We start from the raw sequence: 26,629 nt of genomic DNA, 5'->3' as shown, positions 1-26,629 counted from the left end.
TATTTGCGAAGCTCCGGGCCTTTGCAAAAATGAGTGTTATGTCTGATGTTGCACAGCAGAGATACAATTTCACTGGCTCTGCAGAAACAGATGAGCAAAGTTCATTGAAATCCAGCACAAGTTGCAGTGGGTGTTTCTTGTATAAAGTAGCAGTGTGGAATCAAAGTTTCCATAAAGGTATGAATGAGCTGTAGTGATTACAGTGGACGGCTTCTAGGGCCCCTTCGATTACCAGGGGACTAGGTACTTGGGAGTACCAGATAACTGAAGCCATTTCATGTCTTGTTTCCTACACTCATAGAACTTTTTTGGGTGCACATCTTATAATCCTCAAATGTATCCGTCACAGTAAACGTTTCGGATCTCAAAGGCACCTTGGCACGGCCCTTTGTACTTTTAGTCCAGGGCCTGGGAAGGCTGTATCTCTGCCCTGGTCACTCACAGTGACAAGGGATATTTTCTGCCTCTAAAAACTGACAGCTGGGCCAAAGATGGTATCTTAACAATACGAAAACAAAGTTGCACTTCCATTAAAATAGACTACACAAGCCATGTTGGTCTTGCCTTATTGAGTATATGTAGGTTACTCTCTTGCGGATAAATCAGATTGGCATTTTTGATCCCTGTGCTTGTGATTCTTGACTTCTATTGGAATGCTCATAAGACTACAGAAAGATTCCCACAGTAAGGGGCAGCCCTTAACACCTGCAAACGGGGTGTGAAAGCAGGAGGTGTCGAGGGAAAGCAGGGTTTTATTGGTGTAGTCCAGAAGTGTCTTGAAGAGCTCTTCATGATAACGTGAAGCCTGGTGCCAGTTGTCCTGCCCTGGCTGTTTGGGTTGCTGCTAGTTTTGAGATGGGTTTGGACTGACTTGCATAGTGTTAGTCATTCCTTGTAATCTCACATCTGATCTTAAAAAAACATAAAAAACATGCACATAATAGCAGCCTGTGTTCTTGAAAAGGATGGAACCGAGCATTTCCATTTGATCTTAAGCAACTTGGTTCTGTACATTTATCATGTATTGGTGGAGAGAAGCTAATGCAGTGATTTCCGCTGTTTTCTTGCAAATTGTATCTATCTGTCCTTCAAAGTAGCATGTGATCCAGAGGCCTAACACCTGCTTTACAGTGCCTAACATGGCAAAGCCACAGTGCTCAGTGCAATACCACTCGTGACCTGGATTCTGTCTTTTGTTGTTCCTGTAGGATAGGTGGAGGAATGACCCATGGACGTGGAAGGTCCTCAACACACCCCTTTGGACTGGGGACGTCCCAGTATGATTCAATAGACCTTGGTGCCTCCCCCCATGAATGAATCCAGTCTGTTTTGATCTGTGCTTCTTATCTACCACCCGGTCTCTAGGCTGCCTTACTTTAGTTCGATATTGGTGAAGGTGTCTTAAAGGCGTTTGTTTCTTTTATACAACGGATGTTGGTTTAGCACCAGGACTAGGAAAGAACCACTCATTCTTTGCAAGAGAATTGTCATCAGAGTGCTGCTGCTAGTATCTGGCCGAGAATTGAAGAGGTGGAGTCCGCAGCGAGTCCTCTTGTTACTGCAGAGAAGGATCCTGCATCTGGCGTTTCCATGCACAGTCTGTGGGTCCGATTCCGTTGATGTACCGAAGAAGCTGGTGCTGTCCTTAAATTTGTTATAGCACCGGCTGATGTCATCTGGAGACCTGGCCTGCAGTGCCACAGCTGCACCATTGATACTATACATCTCATGCCAGGACAGCCGGAGAAGGCCTTTGATACTGATATGGTGAAAGCGGCCCGCTCAAGGCCAGGGAAGCTCATACTAGGGAAGATGGAGCCGATGATCCGCTTAGCTCCTGTATTTCCAAACTATTCCCCTGAGAAGAGTGAGCACGGTGCAAAACTCCCACATTTTAAAATGATTGTGGGGTCTGAACATTGCCCAAATTTGGGTATTCTCGGCTGCCGGGCCAGTACCAGCAGGCCTGTCCGTACACCCTTTAATCCTGGGAGTTTGTCTAATCAAGCCAAGTGTAGTGCACCCCACACTGCTTGGGGAGTTCGCATCTTCTCGAGTGTGCTTCCGGTGTGACGGACCCATCTTCAACTCAAGACATGGTACCGTGCCTGCAGGCTCAGATTGGAACCGTGGTGGTCGGATTTCACTCTTTCATACCCCTCCAGCCGCACTGCACGAAGCATCACTCTGAGGATTTTTCACAGATTAAGCCAGAAACGCCGCTGTCTGGAGCTGTTCGAGTCCCGCGGTTAGAACGTGCCTTTATCCGTGAAATGAACTGTGATTTTTCCCCCCATAATATCCCGTGAAGTGTGCGGTGCCCCCGTCGGCGCGGTGTCTCGCTTAAAAGATGAACGTGCTGCCGCTCCGCGCCCTGCTGGCCCGAGGTCCCCCGGGGCCGCCATGACTTATTCATGCTCGGCAAAGCACAGGCTGCGGGTGATAAATTGCTGTTCAGCAACACTGGGGCCTTTCAAACGGGTTAATACATTTACCAGGCCCTGGGGACTGCTATCAGCGGGGAGGGGCGGGGTGGGGCGGGGGGCGATAATGAGGGAATGTGCTGAGAGGGGAGATACGATGACGCTGCATGCAGGGCGAGGGGCCGGGCTCGGCGTCTTCTCTTTCGAGGCCCCCCACCCTGACACGTCACTTCTCCTAACCTCTCCCTTCCACCCCTCCTCACAACATCTAGTCACGTGCGTTTGCCCGCTTTCACTCGCGAGCGCCCATGTCGTAGCAGTCATTTGTTTCCTTTTTCCGTCTCCTACGCATTACCCCCCTACGTCCTTCCATATCCGCGAAAACATGTCACTGGCTTTTTACTTTGTTCCTTGTGACTTTTCTCTGTCCCCTTCATCTGCTCTGTTTCCATGTGTTTCTTTTCTTTCCCCGTTCTTCCGTCCCTTCTCTTTCCTCCTGTTTCTCCTACTTCCTTCTGTCTCTGCTCCTCCACCCCTGCTCTCTCTTCAACCCTCCTTCCTGGTTCTCTTCCTGGGCCCTCGGTCCCGTCATGTTTCGCCTCAGCTCTCTTTCCTCCTTGCTTCCCTCTTCCTGCCGCTCCTCTGCACCCAGTGGTTTTCCTCTGTCTCTCCACTAAGTGTTAAGGTCTGGCCTAGATACAGCTTTAGCTGCCTAGCCAGCCCCTTGCATTAAGCAGAATAATTGAAGTGCGTAGGTATATACATACACACAGAGGGGGGTTGAATCCGCGCTTTTCATCTATTAGGCTGTTACACTGTCATTCATCATTTTCAACTGCCACCACCGAATATAAAATCGGGCAACGGGCCCATTGCAACCATTGTCTATCGCGCAAGAAATCATTGTCCACATCTCTCTTTTAGGAGCAAAAAAGCCCACTTTATTTTTGGACAGGTGCATCATAATTTTCACGAAACACATTTCATTATTTATTTATTTACAAAAACCAACTCTACAATGATCTTAGAAAACCTGAATCCCAAAACCCAGAACGAAACTCCTATCTACTACCCCTAACCTACCCACGCTACCCTTCAGGATGGCCAACCCGCTCCAGGCTGCCCACCCCCACTACCAAAAACCCGCCTATAGGTAGAACAAAGGCACCCATCCTAACCGTGGCAGGCCAAGAAAGGAGCAGCACCTAGGGTACCACAGAAGAAAAACACCCCCCCCACCCAAATGGAAAAGAAAAAGAGGGAGGGTGGGTGGGGCAAAACAAACCTCCCTACTAGCCTCCCGCTACGCAGTTACGCCACTGCCAGCCTAACCCCCTTATATCACTTCCCTAATCAGCCCACACCTGCTTTCCTGCTTCTCGCGCGAACCTACCCAGGGAGAGACCGGCTCGCGCCTGGCTCTCCCTGGGTCCCCCCTCGCGCAAGAAATCATTGTCCACATCTCTCTTTTAGGAGCAAAAAAGGCCACTTTATTTTTGGACAGGTGCATCATAATTTTCACGAAACACATTTCATTATTTATTTATTTACAAAAACCAACTCTACAATGATCTTAGAAAACCTGAATCCCAAAACCCAGAACGAAACTCCTATCTACTACCCCTAACCTACCCACGCTACCCTTCAGGATGGCCAACCCGCTCCAGGCTGCCCACCCCCACTACCAAAAACCCGCCACCCAGGAAAACCTTTAGTGTTTTCCTGCCCCACCAAAAGGACAGGAAGGAGCACACCATAACTGTACCTGAAGAACCTTACTAATCAAATCCCTGAGTTCTAAAAGGTAAAAAGAAATACCCAAAGCCGAGAGATGCACACCGTCCTCACAAAATAAATGATGTTCCGAGACCTGTAAATGATAATGATTCAAACAGTAGATACCCAAATTATGACAAAAAGGTCGCATTGTCCTGTTCACTTTTCTCCTGGCCCTTTCAAGGGCGGAATGGTTCCTTGCTCCACGCCACTGCAGACGAGGCACAAACTCAGTCCATATCAGCATGGTGCTCACCCATGTGGTTTTGATAATTTCCAGATCTTGCTTCATGAGTTTCAACAAAGTTAACCCAGAGAGAGAAACCAAGTCATTCTCGCCAAGATGGAGCACCAAGAGATCCGGAGGGCCCCCCAAACACTGGGAAACCAAAGCAGCTAAGGCGGGAAAAAGCCCACCCCACCGCATGCCCCCTGTTCCATGCCAGGAGACTTCATGTTCCGCGCTGTTGAGACCCAGCGATCTCCCACAGAGCTGAGTGGCAGCGGCGCAAGCTGCACGTTTAATAAAAGAGTGCCCTAGTATCCAAACCCTCCGTTTGCCTCCGGGGGCCGACGGCCAAGGACCTAGGAGAGAAAGAAATGTTAGACAATCCAAACAATTCACTATTTCCTCACATATTTCTCACAGCACTTGGAACGCCAACGACCAATGCGTCTGATCTGGGACCAGTCCCACCCCAAACGAGCGGCCTCCGTCGCCGCACCAATTCTGAAGGAATGGGTACCAAACTGAACCGGATCCTTCCCCAAGCGCAACAAAACTTTGCGCAAGACAGCCAGCAATTGGGAAGCCACAATGGGACTACCATCCACATGACAAAATATAGACCCCTGGAGAAAATGTGGAGATGATACAAACACTTCCCATTCCCCAACCGGACAACAAGCAGAAACACCACTCCTGCCAAGGAACACCCACTTACCCCTCCCCAACTGGTCGGTTTTGGATGCCCGCAGCCACAGCCGCACCCTGTCACTCTCCAACACTACCTCACTGCTAGTCATGCCTACCCTACCCCGTAACCCCAACAATTCCGAAGCCCGAAATGCCCCAAAGAACAACCAAATGAAACACAAACGAAACTTGGCACACTCAAAAGCATCATGACAACACAACTCCAACTCTGGTAACAACAACTGAAGCAACTCAAAAGTCACTGGCTGCCGTAGCTGCGGACCACCAGCCCGAAGCCTAGCCAAACCTTTCAACATTTTACGAACCAACACCCCCCCAACCGGATCCCTCCCCCACCAAAGTAGCCCATAAAAAGAAATCCCAGCCAACTTGCCCGAAATGGTAGTGGGCGATAGACCTTTGTCTGCCAAATGCAACACAAACTGTAAGATAACACGTTCATCAGACCAACCAGCCCCAGCCGGGCCCACCAACTCCTTACCGAACTGCAGAAACTCGCTCCAAGCCTTCACATACCCCCGCCTCGTTGAGGCGGCCACCGAATGTTCGACTAATTGGTGAACCCTCAATCCCCCATGGCCCATACGTACTGTGGGATCGCTGTTGGTTCCAGGTCCGCCCCAGGAGCTAACTTGCGGAACTCGGCCCACTGAAATCGAGACAAAGAGTCAGCGATGCAGTTAGAAGTGCCAGGAACATGCCGTGCTTTAAAGACAATATTTAATTGCAGACACCGCAGCATGAATGCGCGCAGGAGTCGCAACACCCGCAAATCACGAGCCTTCTGGTGATTGACAAGATGTACAACTGCCAAATTGTCCACATGAAACAAAATTGATCGATTCCGAAACTCATCCCCCCACAGATACAAAGCAACCAGCAGTGGGAAGAGCTCCAGAAATGCTATGCTACGACCTTGGTCCCGCCAGAGCGCCGGCCAGCCGGCCGCGCACCACCGACCGTCCCAAAAGATTCCGAAGCCATGAGCCCCAGAAGCATCAGTGAACAACTGTACTTGCCACACCATGTCCTCATCCGCAAAAAACAAGGACACGCCATTGAACTCCTGCAGAAAACTAAGCCAGACTGTCAGATCAGCACGGACAGCGGTGGTAATGCGTACCCGATGATGGGGAAGGCTCGCACCGGACATGGACAGACCCAGACGTCTACAGAACGTCCTGCCCGCCCGAACAACCCGACAAGCAAAATTGAGGTACCCCAACAGCTTCTGGACAGTTCTCAAAACTACTTTCCGCTCCCTCAAAACCAGTTGGATGAAGTCAGACATTTCCGTCACTTTAGCTGCAGGCAATCGCGCCACCATAGACAGCGTGTCAATTTCAATCCCCAAGAAAGTCAGGGACGTACATGGGCCCTCAGTCTTGTCCGGCGCTAAAGGAACACCCAATTCCTCCGCCAGGGCCTGAAAGCTGTTCAAAGCCGACTGACACTGCCCGGAGCGACCTTCCCCAATGAAAAGAAAATCATCAAGGTAATGACAGACCAGGACGTGGCCAGTAACAAAAGTGAATCTCCACTGCAGGAAGGTACTGAAAGTTTCAAACAGGGAGCAGGACACTGAACAGCCCATAGGCAACACACGATCCACATAGAAACAACCATCAAACTGCATTCCTAACAGACTGAAATCCCAAGGATGGATGGGCAAAAGCCGGAAAGCCGACTGAATATCGCTCTTCGCCAGCAATGCCCCAACACCTGCCATGCGCACGAGCCGTAAGGCATCGTCCACCGAGGCATAAGCAACACTCGAGTCGGCCGGATCGATGAAGTCATTAATGGAGGTACCCTCGGGCCAGGACAGGTGATGAATAAGACGAAACTCTCCTGCCGCCTTCTTGGGCACCACGCCCAGGGGTGAAACAATCAAGTCAGGCAGAGGACAAGATACAAAAGGACCAGCAATCCTACCAGCCGCCAGCTCGGCATCCAGTTTTTTCCGCACCACATGGGGACTCTCCTTCGCCGACTTCAAATTGTCCGACCACCTGCCCACCCTGGGTCCCTGATATCCAATCCGAAAACCAATTTTGAAACCCCAAGACAAAATCTTAGCGGCATCAAAATCTGGATAATCCACCAGCCAGAGATCGAGAACCGTCTGCCTAATAGGAGTAGGAGCCCTTGTAAACAGGCTGTTGGTGCTGTCCCCTACCCCCGGAACCTCGTCCCTGATCGCCCAAACGTTGTCCAGGAAAACAGTGGGTGAGGGAGTGCTTTCCCCCACACTGGGAACACTCATGCTTGTACCTACAAGCTGGCCTGTTACAGGAACCCCGGTTAAAGTGCCAGCAAGTGCCAGTGGCGGCTGCTTGACCTCTGCCCCAAACCCCCGCCCCAGACTGAGCGGGGCGAGCTGAAAAGGGCCGATAATGCACCGGCTGACCACTAGCCGTGTGGGTCGTAGCAGGCGGATTTGCCGATGCCATCCACTGTAACCATAATTCGGAGTCAACCTCACCCCACGAACGCTCGGGGAAAGCGCTCATGCGGGCCCGAAATTCGTCATCATAGGACAACCATGCAAAGCCACCAAAATAACTGTGAGCCTTGCGGACGATATCTGCATATTTAAACATAGCAATTGCCGTCTCAGGATGACGTTGACAATAAACACTGGCATAAATCAGAAAGGCCGAAGTCCAATTCTCTATAGACTTCGGAACACGGGGCCGCCGCGCCAGTTCTAGTTCCTCCTCCTTCGACCCCTCCTTTGCCTGAATATCTCTATGAAGAAGTCGAAAAACATCCACAAATGCCCCAGACCATATCAGATTCTTCGTTTTCTCGGACAAATGAGACCCCAAAGGCATTCCCACCCCAGAATAAGGCAACTTTTTCGGCAGGATACTATCCTCCGCCACCTGTGGGGCAACCATTCCACCATTCCCAGCAGTAGAAACCTCTTTGGCAACTTGCCCCGTAGAAACATTCGAACATACCGGCCGCTCAAGCCTCGGTCCCAGAGCGACTCGCTCAACCACAACCCCATCCCTCGTAGAAACATGCGAAAGTACAGGCCGCTCAAGCCTCGGTGCCAGAGCGACTCGCTCAACCACAACCCCATCCCCCGTAGAAACATTCGAAAGTACAGGCCGCTCAAGCCTTGGTGCCAGAGCGACTCGCTCAACCACAACCCCATCACCCGTACCAATAGACCTTGTACTCTTCACAGGGAGACTCTCCCTAGGTTGCCACACAGACCACCACCCATCCTTACCTCTGGGCAACTGCTCCGACTGCAGTGTGACAGCCCCACGCTCCTTCTGCGAAGGTCCAGAACTCACTGCCCCTCGTACACCGGCATGGTCCGCTCGAGACTCCTGCGAAACACGAGAGACAGGGGGTTGCCCCAACCCACCCCCCTGGGCCCGTGCTGCCAAAAGCCCAACATTGGTGTCTCTCAATTCCCCTTCCTCCAAATCCTCCTCACGAAAATTACCACAGAAAGCTTCATCAGAAAATAAAACTTGGTCACTGCCACTGGGCATAGCCCCATCACCAATACCCCCATCATAAAACTGCCAATCAATAGGCTGAAAACTGTGTACATTGAAAGCTGTAGACGAGCTATCCGCTCCAGATAGCCCCCCGTGAAGCCCACCACTGGAAACAGCCGTGTGGACAGTTCCCGGGCCCGTAGAAACAGCCGGCAGCCGCCCAGCCGAAGGCGCCGGACGAAAACTGCGGCCGCTCGAGCCAGAAAAGGAAGAGGACCCCAGAACAGGCTCCCTGGAAACGAAAACGCCATCACCCCCCAAGGAACTGGTCGCCGACGCCAAACCATGGCCACCCACCGCCCCAGGCTCAGGACACCCAAAACGGCCACCCGGCCGACCCCTGGGGACCGGGAACAGGGAAGGACCAGGGCCCGCGTGCGCCCCCCCATGGAGCAAACCCCTCCCACCCGTAGCCAAATGAGGGGGGGTGGCAGTTCCCAGGCCAGGCACACCAGCGTCCGTAGACTGTGCAGGCGGGGGTGGCAGCCCACTGGGTGCAGCACCCGCAGAGGGAAGAACAGCAGCAGGTGGCGGGGCTTCAGGGAGGGGGCAGACAGGTAACGCGTCCGGCAAGGGCCATACATCAGCCCCACCTTGGGGTGGGGAACCAAAAGAGAGGTGAGGGGCCGTACCAGGCCCCGGCACAGCGGGGGAGAGCAGGAAACATTGCCCGTTCAGCCACAGGTAAGGCGAGGCCCCGGCCGGCATTAGAGGAACCGCAGGGGGGGGGGCAGGGGGCACCGCTGCAAGGGGGGGGGGTTGCACATGCTCAGGCACATCCAGGCTCCTCCCACGCTTGGGCTTTGGGCCCGCCGGAGGCTTCCCCGACTTCCCCCGCACCAGCCCGCTGGGGCTCGGTGCCTGCCGGCCCACCGAGCGACCCCTCCTCCCCCCGGGCGCCCCGCGCGTGTCAGCAAGAATAAATGGCAGAGCACATACCTGCAGCGGGGCACCCGGGGCATCCAGTGGGGGCTCCACATCGACGGCGGGCGACACCGGCCCAGGCCCGTCCTCCGGCATAGCCGCGTCTCCGTCTTGCTCCTCCTCCAGGCCCTGCGAGAGGCAGGCCTCAACCGCCCTGGAGACGCCCTCAGACGCCCTGCGAGGGGGGCGGGACAACCCGACCCACGCCTCCGCCGGAACACCCGGCCGTAGCAGGTCTTCGCGCCCCGCCTCACAAAGGATCCTCACAGCCCTACGGACCTCCGCCGCTTCCTCCATGCCCCAGGACACAAGGTAAAACACGAGCGCCGCAAAACAAACCTCCCTACTAGCCTCCCGCTACGCAGTTACGCCACTGCCAGCCTAACCCCCTTATATCACTTCCCTAATCAGCCCACACCTGCTTTCCTGCTTCTCGCGCGAACCTACCCAGGGAGAGACCGGCTCGCGCCTGGCTCTCCCTGGGTCCCCCCTTTTCACTGTGAATGACGCATTTTTCCTAATCACAGATGTACATTTGCCTGTAAAGTAGAACACTTCACTGCCACCGGTGGGGTAAATCTCACCTTTTACCCCCCACAAAAAAATATATTTGTTTTTACTCCCAAACCTTCAATTTCGATTGCATTTGCTGGTAAAAAAAATACTAAAAAGACTACACTGTTGCCAAGGCCAGTCGTATATGTGCTCATTTGTACACTTTGCTCCCCACGCCTCTCTGTTCCCTATTCACTCACGTTGGCATGTGCCCCTTCTCTTCCCTCACAGTGCTTCTCACTCCCTCCTGACCACTCTAGGCACTATCCACTTTCTCGTCCTATCCTCCATACTCTCCTCTGCCCCTCCCACCTAGCCCAATGCCCTCTCCTTTATCCCCTTTCTACTCCTTGCTCCCTCCTGCGTTCCCCTCTCTCTCCTCTCCCCCTCAGTGCCCTTTGACCCTCTGCCCTCTCACCCTTCCACTCTCTTCTCTGTCCCTTACTCCCATTTCCCCCATCTCCTCTGTCTTCACAGTCCCCTCTGCTGCCCCCCCCACCCCTCTGGTCCCTGTCTCTTCTGCAACTTTCAATCTCTTTGCCTCCCCCGTATTCTCTTTCTTAGTCTATTTGTATTGTTCAGTCTTCCATTGACAGCCCAGCTTTGCGGCTCAGGATTCTTGGATGTGTTCACCTAATGGCGTTATTGAGAGAGCAGAAATTAACTGTTCAGATCACCAGGGCACAGCATTTTAAGTTACCACTGCCAGTGGCGAATGTGCAATGATCTGAATTGATTGCGGAGCAGTTATTTTGTCATGAAGTAACAGCCTACATCTGCTGCTGGAGGTATTCCTACATCTTCATCTGTGAACTGCTGCTGCTGCTAAAGCAATCCTAGCATCATCTTTATTAGTGACGTGCTCTTTTGCTGCTAGGAGGAATTTGTTGGTGCAGATGCGCTGCTGCCTAACACAGAGATTAGATTTCTACTGTACGCAGAGGATCTGATCACTCTTGCACCCATCATTAAAGGCCTCCGGAACTAGAAGAATACTGCAAAACATGGGCCTGAGATGTAAACGTGGAGCAAAATCTCCACAGCTTCCTTTTATGGTAGGGCCACCAAGAAGCAACTAGCAGACTTCAGCTCACCAGTAAAATTTGCTTTGTATCGAAACTTTATCGGTTTTCCTGAATGGATGTGAAGTCGGGGGTGTAAGAGCAAATGGTCAATGGGACATTCTTTACCTCCACTAAACCCCTCTTAACTCGCTCTACCCGGCACTAAACTACTCCCAACACACCCTTCCAGGCATTGGGCAGGAAAACCATGTAACTCCAGTTTTGGAAAAGAAGTGTCAGGAAATGTCCAAGGCCATAAATGCAGAGCAAAATTGGGGTATTGTTTTTATTGTTAGGTGTCCAAAATTATAGTATAACTTCCGGTGTCACAACCACCCTCCACCATGAGGCACTACAGTCTCAAACTCCTCACAGAGTCCTCAATGGCAGTCCTCCCACCACACAGCTGCACCATTTATTTATTTGATTGATTTATAAAACGCACATTTCCCCAACAGGGTCTCCTGGCGCTGGACAAGGTGGAGGCGGAGCCACTGAAGCACTAGACAACAGGCCAAAATAACAATCAAGCTTGGTCGCTAAAAAGAAAAGTCCTTAAATTCTTGCGGAAAGCTAGCAGAGAGTGACAGTTCCTACGCTCGATTGGGAGAGCATTCCAGAGTTTAGGGCCTATTTAGGATAAAGAGCGGCCGCACATAAGGACAAGATAAAATCTGGGGACTGAGAACAATGAGAGGCTAGAAGATCTCAACTGTCGAGTAGGCACATAAGGTGTTACCAATCTTTGGATATAAGAGGGAGCCACGCCAAATCTGGCCCAATACATGTAACATAGAGCCTTAAACTCGATGCTCTTGTTAACTTTGAGCCAATGTAATTGATGGAGCAGAGGTGAAGCAGAAGCACATCTAGGCAGACGAAAAAGAAGACGCTCAGCCGCATTCTATATAACCTGCAGCCGATGGAGTGAGGATTTATCTGTGCCCAAATATAACACATTGCCGTAGTCCAGCCTGGATATTACCAAGACCGTTCTCTGAGATGCCGGTGGAATTAGCCACAGAATTTTTTTAATCCATTTGAGAATAGCAAAGCGGGTTGCTGTGACCCTTATCACCTGAGATTTGAGGGAAAGATTTTTATCAGTAAGAAAGCCCACGTTTTTGACTTGAGGATAGAAGCAGGCAAAGGGCCCAGAATGCCAGGCCAATGTTTAATTACCAAAAGCTCAGGGTTATTACCCAGAACGAGTACCTCTGTTTTAGTGCTATTTAGCTTCAATGCATTTTTGGGCAAATCAAGTCTGCAAAGAAAGTAGAAACTTATTAGCTCGACCTGAGGAAGAAAACTTGCCTCATTCTTGAGGAAACACGAGAAACAGCAGAGAGGCAGAAACGTATACCGAGATTTATCACCAAGTTGTCCAGCAAGTAAACACACATGTCTGGTTTTATAGGGAACTTACCACCTGCATCGTTTGTAAGTGTTCCGTTTTTTTCTTTCAAGCATTTAAACACACAACAGTACAAGAAACAAACTTTGTTGTTAGAGGTAAGTAACGTTTTCCTGATCACACGTTCTACCCCTTTGCTGGTTTCTATTTGTGGTAGGCTTGATTTGTCCACATCTGTCGAGCTTGATAGAAATTATAGTTCTTTGTATTGCTTTGCACTCTGTTGCCTCTGTGAAACTATGAACTCACCCTGGGGAATCTGCTCTCAAGGCTCCCCCCTCCTCACAAGTGTTACTAGAGACCTCCAGGCTTCCAGCTGTGACTCTGAGTCCCCCCAGGAGTTAAACAGCTGACCCCCCCCTTCAAGCAGTTCGGACAGTTTGACCTGCCTGCAGCACCGAGTGTGGTAGACACCTCCGGGGAGTACTGGAGACAAGGCAGGGAGGCCTCTGTGGCTTTTCGAGTAATAATTAAAGTACAGAAGTGTTTCTCCATCCTCTTCTAGGGAGCTAACAGGCCCCTGGGGGTGCTGGGCCACAGCCCTCTGGTAGCAGCAGGAATGGTCACAGTGAGTGAGCCAGGGCCTCCATCTTGGTTTGGTTTATTCTGTTTACTACAAAACAAATTCCGTCCATGAGAGCTTTGCTTCAAGATATCAAACACTGATAAAATAAACACATTCCGGTGAACATAAAGCAAAAACCAAATGCTAAGCATAAACACATGTTCTTTAAATTCATTACATTTAAATAAATTGCAATTCACACATGTACTAGAACCACAATGACTTGTATCCCATATGTATATGGGTGTGTATATATACATATATGTGTGTATATGTGTATGTGTGCGTATATATATATTTACTTATTCAAATTATACTGTTCCTCTCACAAATACCTTTTTTCAACCAAAGTAGTCTGTTGACCTCACCCTGTCTGTAATCCTCCACGTTATATTGTAATAGTATGTAATCCTTTACTCCTTACCCAATTTCTCCCTGTCTTTATACAATCTATCTCCGAGTTTGCACTTCAGTTACTCCTCGTCATTGTTTATCCAGAACCACCCAATAGTCCATTAATTACTTTATGCACCTTTTATTTTTGCTTGCATAAATCGTATTATATAACCTGTATGGTATATCTTTTTTTAACACCGCCTCCTTTTCTTTCTCAGACCTTTTTTTAGGTCTTGCCTACTGACATTTTAACTGTTTATTGTCAAAGGTCTTTTATGATCACCACAAGCACTTACAGTTGGTTTCTGCTCAGCCCATTGCTTACCATTGATTGGCTGTCTTGTCGTTCTTGTTTACTTGTATCTTATTTGATGGCTGTCCTTCCTCTTCCTGCGGTTGTCTTCACCTGGATCATAGGTTTTTCACCATTCTTTTGCTTTGATGACTTGTATCGTTCCATGGTACCACACTGATTAACAGCTTTTTTCCCTTTTGAGTTTAACAGTCAACTGTGATGCATGTGTGTTTTCTCTAACCACTGTGTGCTGTGCCCTTTCACATCTCTGGCCCCTGCATTTGCCGTGTTGCTCGCCCGAAGCACTTCATTCTTTCCCCCACCTCCACCTGTCTGCTAAGCTTTTTTTGCCTTTTTATTATGTAAATCCACCATCCAGCCCCCACCTGGCCGCTTCTTTATTTGAAATAAGGCGAGCGTTGCCCGATTTTTATATATATATTTTTATTTACCACTCCAAGATAGGCATCAACCACCTGTGAATGGTAAATTAAACTAAAACCAAAACTTTCGCCCTGTCATGCACTTTTATGAGCGGTGATTCTTGGGCTGGCGTAGCATTATGATGAATATGCACCCATGTATAAATTAAACATGCTCTTGTGGAGATCATACAATTGTTTTTTTTAACATCCGCAATAAACCTTTTTTTGCTTTTTGCCGATGCTGAAAAGCATCAGCAAAAAATGTTGGAATAGCCTAGAGGCTTGCATTGGCAAAGCCAAAAGGCATGGCCTTTCGGTTTTGCCGTTTTTAGTTTTGTTAACTTTGTTACTGATTTTGCCAGCTCTCTTTCTATGAACATCTTCCTAGTTCACTCCCAAGAGCCCCACCACTCCTCTTAAGTATTGTGCAAGGACCCCCTGCTGGTGAAATATGCTCTCTGCCTCGTGTAATATGCTCACATTTTGACTGCAGTCATTGTGTTTACACAAGCATCCTGTGCAACACCTGTCTTGCATATTCTGTGAGCTATGCTGGAAACAGCCTTAAGGCGGACAGAACCACGTGTGCCGTTTCCCCACAAGCTCTACCACGCATACCTTAACCACGCAAAGGGCTCATGGTGGGGTGTGATCTTTACCACACATCCCTTTACCAATCATGCCTTTACCAGAAAATTGCGTGGTAAAGGCATGAGTGGTAAAGGCATGCGTTGTTTAGACACATTCGTTGTTAGGGCTGTGGGGTAGATACACGTGTAGTTTAGCCATGCGTGCCTCTATCATGCAACCGAACTATGCATGTTTTAAGTCTGCATCTGCTTTAACCTCTGGTGGAGAAATAAGCACCATCTTAGTAACTTTCCTATGCAGTGGCACCTGTCTCTATCTGTATGCGACTATGGTCTCCTGAACAGAACCCAATGCTGTGCATGAATGAGGCGCCACCAGAGATTTACGCAGCTTCCCTTCTCTGCTGATTACAGCTGCCCCTCACAGTCTGCTCAAGCTGTCATTGCTAATAGATCGAGTGGGATGCCACCAGGCAGCCATCTCCTGCCTGAACTGCTCTCCGCGACGGTGAGCGGATATCGAAGCTAGGGAAGAGCAGAGGAAGGCTGGAGTTTTCTTGTGTGCACACAAGTTGTTACAGTTCTTCCATCAGATATCATGAATAGGCAAAGCAGAGTACACGGTGTCCTTTGACACCTGCAGCCAGCCGTATCCCGCATATACATTCTTAGAAAGGAATATTTGGCATGTTGGGGACGGAGGAAGTACCTGGGGCCGGTGGGCAAAGGTAAACCAGTGTGCAGAAGGAAACGTAAGATTTCCGTACAACATTTTCAACACTTCTTAGTACCAATGCAATACTTGTGGTGCAGTAACATTATGGTTGAGTGGGACGAGAGGGCGTTGCACTTATTGGATGTTTGTTGGAGGTCTGGTGGATCACAGTTACTGAACTTTATCTTCTTCTTCTTCACACTGATTCAATCTCTTCTTTCGATGCAGGCTCCGCCGGCAGCAGCAGACACCTCTTTTTGGGAAGATGAGAGGTGCACGGTTTGGCTCCGAAGACCCCGAGGATGTGACCAGTGACCAGGAAGAAGACGAGGAGCTGCAGATCCAGGTGCCTTAGCACCGAAGAAGCAGTCGGAGGCCACAGGTGTGGCCGGCCAAGTTCTAGGCCATTATTGAGGAGACCCTGAAATTGATAAAGCAGGAAATGCACCAATAATGCAATGGGGTCGGAGATAGGAATCAACCTTCCAGTAAATCATGTCAACTTGTAATGCAATCGGAAGAAGCCATAGGTGTCTGTACCCGTCACAGGAACTCCAGAAGCGCCACAGAGGCAATTTGGCAATCTGCCCTGCCACCCTTGGGTTTATTACTAGACGCACTGCCACAAGGACCACAGGATTCCTCAGCCCTTGCTTCCTGGGGCCCACTGGATATGGAATTCGGAGGGTTTGGATACATTTCTGGTGAATGCTAATCTCATAAGACCATTCTATGCAAAATGATGCTGCAATATGTCATGGTGAAAAGTCCATACAATTTCTCTCATAGATGCCCTTCCCTGCGTTTGGGGCAAATTAATTCATCTCACCTTTGCATTCTGGGTAGTGGGTATTCGTTCCACTTACAGAAAGGATAAGGGCATCAGTTTATATGTAACGTCGGTTTACTTCTGCTGCTAAAAATGTTTTTGTGTTTCGTTTCTGACAGAGGTCTCTTAACACCAGCCAAAGATGCCCTGGAACCCTAATGATACCCCTCTTGAACACCAAGAGGCCTACCTCTGACCCCGTTAGTGCAAGTCATTGCCTCTTGGACTGACAACTCATTTCCTTCATGATGCTCCCTCTCCTGTGCAGTAAGAGACATGCCCCTGGTCATGTATAGGCTGACATCTCACCCGTGGGAAGAGTCATAGTCCCTACTATCTGCGGAAGGTGACACTTCTCTTGAAACAGGAGTAATCTCCTCTGGTGCTGCTTAGTACAGTGAGTGACATGTCTTGTTGTCATTATTACTGGTGCATCGCAACATCTTTTGTCCAGATAGAGGCCATCTCCCCATCCCCTACTATGTACACAAGGCAAGATTTCTCTTATGGGCGGGGATGTCACTTCTATTTCTGCCTTCTGTGTTTTACACATTTGCGGTATTCACAATTCTTGGGAACCACGGGCTAGACATTGAGATGATTGTAAATCTAGTCTGCAGATTCCCTACTGCGTGCTCTTCCACCCGTCCCTAAGCCATGGACGCCTGCACTGCTGTGTCCACGGTGCCTTGTCTCCCACCACCTTCTCAGGACTGAAGCGTGTGCGGTGGTTCCGATTTGGGCATAAGCAGCCCCTGTTCTATGTTTTTGGGGTTTATTCAATGAACTGCATATATTTTTATACCCGTCTACTCTAGTGTTGCCGACTAAAGCTCGCCCTCAGGGAGGTTTTGTGAGTGGCAGTGTCCTCTTGCTGACCCTCGTGCCCTTTTTTCCTTCTGACTCGTGCCGTCGCCGGACACAATGCCAAGACCAGGGTTGAGTTTATTGACGCAGACCGTGGATGGACTACATTTGTACTCAAGTGCCAGCAAAGACCAGTAGATAGGCAATACTCCGTATAGCGAAGTGGACTATAAGGCCAACCAAGACTTATTGTATATGTGAGATGTGTGCCTCCTCATTTCTGGGCAGCAGTCCATCCTAAGGCCTGTGCCCTGCGTATGAGAATAACCCATCCCACCTCTTTCAAACTGGGGACAAAAAGGTGGGTTAAAATCCCATTCCTCCAGATAAAGTTTAAGCCAGATGCCGTTGTGAGACTCCAAGTTTTTAATGTAGGGCAGGTCTGAGATTATTGTATATTACCGCTCCCCTTCCTACTCCGTTTCCTGACGCTTCATACCCTGAACCACATCGCCTGGCATTACATCGAGGGACAACCCCCAATGTTTTCTTTTCATTTGTTAACATTGCCCTATTTCAATTAAATATCCTTAACCTGCTATAACGTGCTTTTGATGATGCAGTGTCAGGCGTTTTAGAGGAGATGCATTTTACAGCCAGATCATTGAGAGGTCACACAGGAGCCTGCCAAAGCCGCCCTCCTAGAGTGCGGCTCCATAGACTGATGCTCTTACTGCCAACCTTCCATCATGATGATGTTTGGAAATAAGACTGACTGGTCCTTCTTAGGCCATATTTGAAAGGGATTGTTGTCCCTGGAGCCAGTAGTATGTGAGGTTGATCACCAGCCAGATCCTTCACAAACCCTTCCAGACCTTCTCATACATATCTACACAGCGAAGAAAGTAAGCTGTCATCATCAGCCTATATCCTGCTTCAGAGAAGTTTAAAGTTGCAGATTACTTAGTTGGTGGATCCTTTGCTGCACGTTTTCCAGGATTCTAGGGACTATTCCACGTACAAATACCACCTGCCCTGAGCCCCTGGTAAATGTGAGGCCGGTGGCCCTATTGGGTCATTGTGCGTGGGCCGGAGGGATGGGGGGGCTGATTTGCCGGCTTCGTCCACTATTGTGAGAGGGAGTTAGGGGAGCCCGGAGTCCCGATAGTTTTACAGAGTGTTTTCACCACACCTGATCAGATCTGGCCGTATATCCCAGTCCTGGTAATTTCATGTGGGTGCACACCTGGGCCACCAAAATTAGCCAAACCCCCTTCAGATATCACTCCGGCTCAAGCGTCACGTAGGCCTTTGTGTTTTTGCCACTGTGGTCATGGTGACGTAAGTCATGAAAGTGTTTGATTCTATGTAGCTATTGAGACCTCTGGAAAAATTCTGGCTGTATAAACCTCCACCTCCAATATGTTTGTTCAGCTGAAAGGAGTGGAAACTACATATAGAAATCCATAAATTGGAGAAACCATTCCACTGCGCATGATGTGGAGCACGATTTACCTATAGGTAATCTGAGAAAACACCAGAGCATGCCTCCTGAAGAGCATCTAGGGGAGCAGTTTGAGATCGTGCTCATTGCACCCCTCACCCCCGTAGACCTCGGAGGCCACTGCCACCATATGCGGTTAGTAGAGCTTTATAAAGCCCATGCCAAATAAATGCCAGCCCATCTACCAGATGCCTCGTGACTAGTAGAATGAGTAATGGGAGGGCCACAAATTAGGTATGAACAGCGTTCGTGCTGCGTGCGCATCCTGTGCTCAGCGCCTGGAAACAGAGGAGAGATTAACAAATTGAGGACTGTCACACACTCTGCGGACCCAAGGCTGTTGTGTGATGGCTGCAGCAAGCACATTTATCCCACCACTGTGAGGCTCATCGGAGAGCCTGGCTCCTGCCATTGGAAGGGGAAGATCACAGCCCTTATGGAAGGCAAGCTGGAAGCTACAGACGCTGCCGCTCTGTGCTCCATTGATCAGCCTATGTCTCACTTTGACATTGACAAAGTATGGCTCATTCCATAGCCATTGAAAGTGCCTAATTATTGTCATAGGTGGCTAGAAAAGCACAGCCATTTTGTTTCACTGTGGATAGTTTCCACAGTCACAGGGAATAGTGGTTTTAGATACCACCCTCAACCTTCAGTACAGGAGCTGGTATCTATCTGATATTGGTGTGCCTTGGAAGAGTCTGGCTTCAATTCCCTCAAAACGTTCCTCTTACTGGCCACGTGCCCTCGGACTCCTTTAACCTAAAAAGAATTTCCCAGTTCCGACTGACGCTCATCATCGGCCCCTTCATGGTTATGGGCACCTGGTCTCAGGAAGAAAAGACTTAGAACATCAAGTTGTGTAATCTGAAGGCAATTTGGGGAGTCCTAGTGTGCTGTCAATAGGTAGTGTGGTGTTCTGGGAGTGAATTGAAATATTGGTGATGGTAGGATATCAAGATGATGCTGGTCGATTGCATCCGAGTCCTCTGGGTCTAGTCTTTGTATGCCTGTTACTGCGGCTCTGGATTATGAGGTCTCTGTCTGTTTAAAGGGCACCAAGATCACAGGCCTTTGACGCAATGATTGGGAAGCCCCTCTAGAATAGCACAGGCGTGTTCCTCGTGCCCCTTCATACCTTTAGCTATCCCTGTGACCCTCTAGTACTTTGCATGATAAAGCTGTGGCCAGTCCCGTTCCCTCTCTCAGGCTTCTGTTCCTGGACCACTCCACCGCGAATGTTCAGGACCACAGTTGAGCAGCAGAACATTCAGGTGTCATTTGGGTATTGGGTGGACGTCAGTCTGCTGTGGCTCTGTTACTGTTCACCTGTCATTTATCCCCAGACTTGTGCAGCTGGTGTTGGGATTTACGTAAAATCTCCTGATGAACATTTACTTTTCTTTATCCACTTCATGTACAAGACTGCACTTTCATAAACATGTTCCAATTTCTCATCCTGCAATGCAACTACAGTTTTTGACCATTGATTTTCTAAGATTGATAGTTGTATCCTTTCAGCCCTTCCTGGAATTTCATTGTTTTGGAAATGGACATTAGTATTCCCTCTGCCAAGCGGCTACCTGAATTCCAAAGTTATTTATTTCAGAAACATACATGGATGTCTCTGCATGTGTGTTTCCTCCCAAAAACAATTATTTAAGATTTCCACATCAACCAAGGGCGTCACTCAGTATTTTGCCTGGACCAGTTCCATACATAAGGTCATCTCTTTTAACTGGTTGGACTTCGAGGGGGGTGACTCAGGAGTGGCCGCTCGTTATCGCACAAAGGTACATTCATCCGCAATCCCTTGACCTTGAAGCGTTAACGCTTAGGACACTGTTCGTTTCAGGTGGTGCAGCATCAGAGAGCGCAGACTACAGCGGGGGAGTGCGGCTGGGGCAAGGGACATTATCTGACCTGTCCACAGCACTCTGTCTCTTACAAGTGGACATACTGTTCTTCTGGGCATCCTGTTTGTATGATATGACCTCTCTTGCACAGTAATGAGTCTTCCTCGGTGTAATGTGCTTGTAACTTGGTTGGGGGGGAGGGGGGGGCTCTGTCTTTTGTGCTTTGGGAGAAATGTCTGAGTGTCTATAACCTAAATGATACATGAAGTTACCTCTAGGATGTCTCAGCCGCCCCCCCCGTGCCCCGGATGAAGTCTCGCCTCTCCTACAGCTGAAGGCACACACCCAGGGGTGTTCCTCACTCCATCGGTGAAGTGGCGCGTCCTTGTGTGGACAGCGGGTCTGCAGATGGGAGTAGAGACAGCCGGGGCGCTGTGTTATCAACCCCTGCACAAATGGACGGTTCCATCGACTCTGTGGAGAGTATTCAAGGAGCGACCACGGACTCGAGTTACTGTGGATATTATATTATCATATGTTTGTACTCGTTTTATATATCTGTATTTTATAAATATAGATTCATCTTGCGTAGACCTGGCTCTCCTCTTTAAGTCTGGTGCCTTTAGTCCTGTTCATCCTTTCCCTGGGGTCTCCCTCAAGCTAGAATGGCTGGCCTTGAACATGTTCAAAGGGTCTCACTCAGGGGGTCACCTCACTCCCCTCAGAGACTTTGTAGGGACCGTCAGGCTCCCCTCATAGGTGGTGTATATGTGTCAGAGGCCTCCCCTAGTCTGTGTTCTGGACTCCAGTCACTGAAATGGCGGCTCGTGTGTCTGTCATCAGCACCTCCTGTGTTTTAGTACCACCAGTGGGGTCCCGTACGTATTCCCTGCAGGTCTTCTAGATGTCAGTGGATGGTGACTCCTTTCCATATTCCTGGCCTCCTGCTGTGGACGAGCCTCAGTGCTCGAGGAGTCTGATGTTTCTGTTTCTTTTACTGAAACATTGTTATGATTCATCTGCTACATGAACTTATACATATACTTCACTGAACACAAGTAAGGCTTATTTCACAGTTAGAAGATGTACAGACCAAAAAGCAGATTATGGGCAGCACCACGTAACACACGACTACAATTATGGAAACGTATATAGAGAAAAAAGTCAAACAAGGAAAAAGCGCATCAACATTAGAAAAAACAAAGTAAGTCCGAGCATGCACCAGAAAACACACTTAAAAAAAAGTTATTCATAGTGTGGCTGCTGGTGAATCCTTGTCCTCTCACAGAAGGACTGAGTGCTCGGCCGTGCTGTGTGTGTGCGCATTGTGTGGAGAGCTGCGCGCGGGCTGCGTGCGCGTTGTGTGGAGAGGCGCGCGCGGGCTGCGTGCGCGTTGTGTGGAGAGGCGCGCGCGGGCTGCGTGAGCGTTGTGTGGAGAGGTGCGTGCGCGTTGTGTGGAGAGCTGCGTGCGCGTTGTGTGGAGAGGCGCGCGCGGGCTGCGTGAGCGTTGTGTGGAGAGGTGCGTGCGCGCTGGGCTGCAGGGCCTCCTCAGCGCCGTGGCGCGCTCCTCCACTCCCCCACCCCTCCACTTCCGATTATGTCATGGTGACAGAATACATATTTTCATGTTTATTGCGCTGCCTCCCCCACGCCATGAATAAAACATGGGCCCTGGCGATTAGCGAGTGCAGAGACGGTTCCCGGGACGGGTTACAGCCCATAAGCGGCTTGGATAGAGGCCTAAAACCTTGTGGGAAGGGAGACATAAAGCCATGTTTGCCCCCGCTGCTTCACCGCGGCTTTCTCGAGGTTTCTCCGTGGTGGGGCGCCAGCCTCGGCCTCCCAAGGTGAACGGGCTTCCCCGTCTCTGTCGAAACCGGAGGGAGGCTTGGGCAAAGCAGGGACTAGAAGGCTGCATAACCTGGTCTTTCAGAGGCAACTTCACACTTGAATTAATGATCACTTTGCCAAAGGGGGTGCAGCAACACCCCCCCCCCGCCCCCAAGGAAGTAGGAAGACCCAAACTCCAGGCTATGGAAGGTATATGTATGTGGTTTGTACATCGTGAACACCACATGCACAAGACCCTTCTTGTGCCAGTCTCTTCCTCCAATAGGTGAGGTGATTGTACCTCTCAACCATTTGAGCGGCCAATGAGAGCCAGTTTGACTACTTATGGAGGGTGATTCCATTGGGTGGCGACGGTTTACAGCTTGGGCGATCCCATTGAAGTCTATTGTTTGGGGGCAAATATGAGTCCGATAAGGGGGACACCCTCCCAATGGGGGTGAGTTGACGGGTATGGGCACATGAAACTGTGATGGGTGTCTCTACAACAAGGTAGGAGAAGTCTCTTGTTCACCCACTGGACAAAACTGAGCACCAAGCACATCCCTTCAGTACTAGACTCTCATGGTAGCGAAGTCAACTCAATAAGCTAATTAATAGTGATGGAAAAATCATTGTCCAGCAAGTGCTTTTAATACTTTACTTTCACCTAACCGCAACAAAAAGCTGCGCATAAAGGTTACAGGGCAAGAAGAGTGGCACCCAGCTATCAAGATAACATTAACTGTGAGAGAGCAAACTGGTATAGGCCGTGTACTAAGGTAGTGTATGTGGCTGCTGTGTAAGCTAGGGCCCATTGCCCTCCTGGGAAAACTGATTGTTACAAATCTTCTGGCCGCCTCTGGGGTCTCCGTTTCTCTTCCAACAGGAATTGTGGCTAGAACCAAGGCAGTACATAATAACCATGGAAGTCGCACCGTTCTACAGTTCTTTCGGCACCACACAGTCACGAGCGCTTTGCCTTTTTATGGGTAGCCATCGGATGCAGTTGATTTGACGAGTCACAAGCTCTTGCAGGAGCCTCTGCTTCAGGTTACACTACCGGGACCCTAGGGTATCTGCGATTCACCACGCGGTCTGGTAGTGCAGATTATCCGTTTGTGGCAGCTGATTGAATTCTGCTTCTCCTGTCTCAGCTCCACAAAGTTCTAATTTTTAAGATCCCCTCTGCTTTGTGCGAGTGTACATCATGCCCCTCTCGTTTGTAGTAAGTCACCTTCTCACCAGGCAGACCCCTAGCAGCTCTGCACAGCGGGCTGAGGAACTTTTAGGTTCCTGAACCTGGCAAAGGGTAGTTGTCCGTTAGTGGCCCCAATTCTGGAGCACAAAAGAGTTTCTCTGTCGTTACCAGTGAAAGAATTAATATTCCGGTTGATGAGAAATCTTGGCACTCCAGCTTGTTGCTTCTGCCCACATTGATATCATATTTGTAGACATACTATGTATATTCCACAGCCCTAGAGTTGATGGTAGTCATGCTTAGCAAAAGCAGGTGCCCCCAAGGCGTGTGCCTCCAGGCCACAGAGCCTGTCTCTGGGTTACATTCAATTTCACAGAGAGCCCTCGGTACATCCACATTTGCCATGTAGGCAGAGGCAAAAAAAAAACAAGTACATTTTCTATGGGGAGCTTTTGCGGCAAGGGTGAAAGCTTGTCCGTGTCGAAGAGGATTTTTTTCTGTCACAACAGGGGCTAATAAACAGGCCTATCACCAGTGTTGTTGTTTTTCTGCAGCAAGTAGTTATGATACAAATGACCGAGGACCCTCTGGCCATTGTTATACTATGGGGAAACCTGGCAAAGCACAATGGAGAGTTGTACATTGTCATCAAGATTGCAAGAGTACAGAAGGGGGAAGTGGGGGCACCATTCAAGATCCCTAACATATTTCTGGATGTGGGGATTGAGAAAAAGGGTTCCGAGCCCTTTGTTCTGGGATTACGGGTGATGGTAGCACGTATTGACTGCGTTGCCTTGGAGAAGTGTGGGTTCAGATTTTTTTTCTGAAGTGCAGGAGTGATGGAGCAAGCATGAATGGTGGGAGTGCAGTGATTCCATATTTTGATGGTGTAGATTGACTTGTTTCCTTTGTTTTGAACTTTTTTTTGTTGCAGTTCTTCATCTCTAATATCATGATGTTCTGACTTGTTGCGACCTCCAGAGATGCTAGCTTTTTTTAGGCCTGAAGGAAAGGTTGCTGTTTGTTACTGCTTCATGTGTAATGCCGCAGATCTTGGAAGTTGGTGTAGGTTTGAAGTAACAATCGATATAGGTCTTTCAATGTGCAAAATTCTCCACATGCCGAATAGAAACATCCTTGAATTCGAGATTAATACAGCATGATCATGGTTGGAGGTGGGTTTTTCTTCTATAATATTTAAATCTCACTGCAGCTGCTAGTGTCGGAGAACTGCCAGGTGACTCACGTGAAATCCATCTAAAAAGACTGTGGTATGTGGATCCTGGAGCTATGGATTTGTAGACTATGGACACTTCCTCCTCCTATACAAGGGTGGGGCCTCTCGCCCCTGCTAATGGTTGTAAGCTGGTGTCTGACGGAACCTGACCAGTGCCCTAATGTGCCAAGATATTATAACACGCTTGAAACCCAATCACACTCACTGTGGCACAGATATCTGAATTTGTGCTTTATTCGTGCCAATTTCCATTCTTCCTAATTCTCTTCCTTCTTTTGAATGCGTCCTAAATGTTATAGCAAAGTAAGCAGCAAGAAAAAAGCAACCACCCCATTAATTTCCGAGTTTGTTGTAGAAATGTATCAAACGTTGATACACGACATACTTATATGGTGGAGTATTAGGATTAGGGTTTAGAAAGTGTGATTTATTGAATTTGCTGTTTAAAGCAAAAATCTCTTACAACTTCCAAACATACAGAAAGATCGAAGCTTCCTGAACTCACTCTCTCTCCAGGATATGAAAGTCCAACAAAAAACCCATTTCAGGACTCGTGCGTTTGACTTTACTACTGGGAGTTCACTGCCAATGTAGCTACCACCGTGCCAAAGAGCAAGTGGCCAATCCTCGGTACAAAGTACAGAGACAATAAGTGTGATGTTGGATTCAAACCCAGACTCTAGTTTACAAAAGAGCGTACAAAGGAAAGGGAAGTCCTTGGGGTCCTTGTTTTTCAGGTAAACACCAAAGACCACAATGATACTTATGTTATTAATGATTCCAGCGCTGTACAAATGATTGACCCAACGACAACATCAAGAGAATCCAGACGCGAGACCTGAGGAGCGAAAAGGACCACTTGAAATGTCTTCCTTAGGAAACATGCCCTCTTGGGAGGGTGCCATCCGATTCAAACTATACGAAGAACTTTAGATGCACACGGTAATTGAGACCTTCTACAAGCTAGATCATTTCAGTATTCAAACAAAAGAAGGTTGTGGTAGGATGCAGGGCATACAGATACTAATAAAACCACAAAGCTTAGACACCTCAGGCTATGCACTCAAACACCACAGGGTGTGGTTTACTGGCTGGAACTCTCTCCATTTACACATTCCAACTGACAGCCTTTGTGCTTCTCACAATTGTCCTTTGAACAGGCAAAAAAAAAACCATTGGCAAAGCCAATAGGCTTTAGTCCATGGACAAGCTACTGGCTTCCGTGTAACAAGGCTTAAAGTAAAGGAAAAAAGTCCTATGACGTAGTCAACATTGACTGCATCATAGCACCTTTTTCCTTTAAGCCATGTTGCACAGCAGTTTGTGCTGTTGTTTATTATGTTAAAAAGGACGAGGGTGGGCAAGCCACACAGTGGAGGTGTGGGGGAGGAGGGAGGGAGCAGCAACAACAGACACTGGGAGTAGGGCGGGGGCGAGGGACGGAGGGTGCACCAACAGTAGGCAGTGGGAGGAGGGCGGGGGACAAGCAACATGAAGTTACGGAGGTGGAGGGAGGGACCAGCAACTCAATGGACAGCGGAAGGAGGGTGGGGAGGAGACGAACTGTAGACCCCGCCACTCTTCTAGAGTAGAAGTCAAAAAGTGGAGAAAAAAAGCACACACAGGAGTGCATGAGCAGTGGAAGGATATTTGCAGCAGACAGGAAACTGTACTAGGTCCATGCTGCATCGCAGAGACAACACTGAAGCCCCAGAAGCAAGCAGGAAGAATCGAGAGGTGCTGTCCAATCAGAAGCCAGGAAATG

At 49.2% G+C, this 26,629-nt stretch overlaps 1 protein-coding gene across 1 annotated transcript in view; it reads left to right on the top strand.

Moving 5' to 3' along the window:
• CCDC102A (coiled-coil domain containing 102A) overlaps positions 1-21,190 on the top strand; it is a 148,126-nt gene extending 126,936 nt beyond the window's left edge. The window contains exon 8 of the mRNA XM_078671246.1: positions 15,832-21,190. Coding sequence (XP_078527372.1) covers positions 15,832-15,958 — 127 coding nt within the window. The 3' untranslated portion in view covers positions 15,959-21,190. The remainder of the gene's footprint in view (positions 1-15,831) is intronic.
• Positions 21,191-26,629: the final 5,439 nt, after the last annotated feature.

This window comes from Lissotriton helveticus, chromosome 12 (genome assembly GCF_964261635.1).
Source record: "Lissotriton helveticus chromosome 12, aLisHel1.1, whole genome shotgun sequence".
NCBI lineage: Eukaryota > Metazoa > Chordata > Amphibia > Caudata > Salamandridae > Lissotriton > Lissotriton helveticus.
This window is presented reverse-complemented; position numbering and strand designations above follow the sequence as displayed.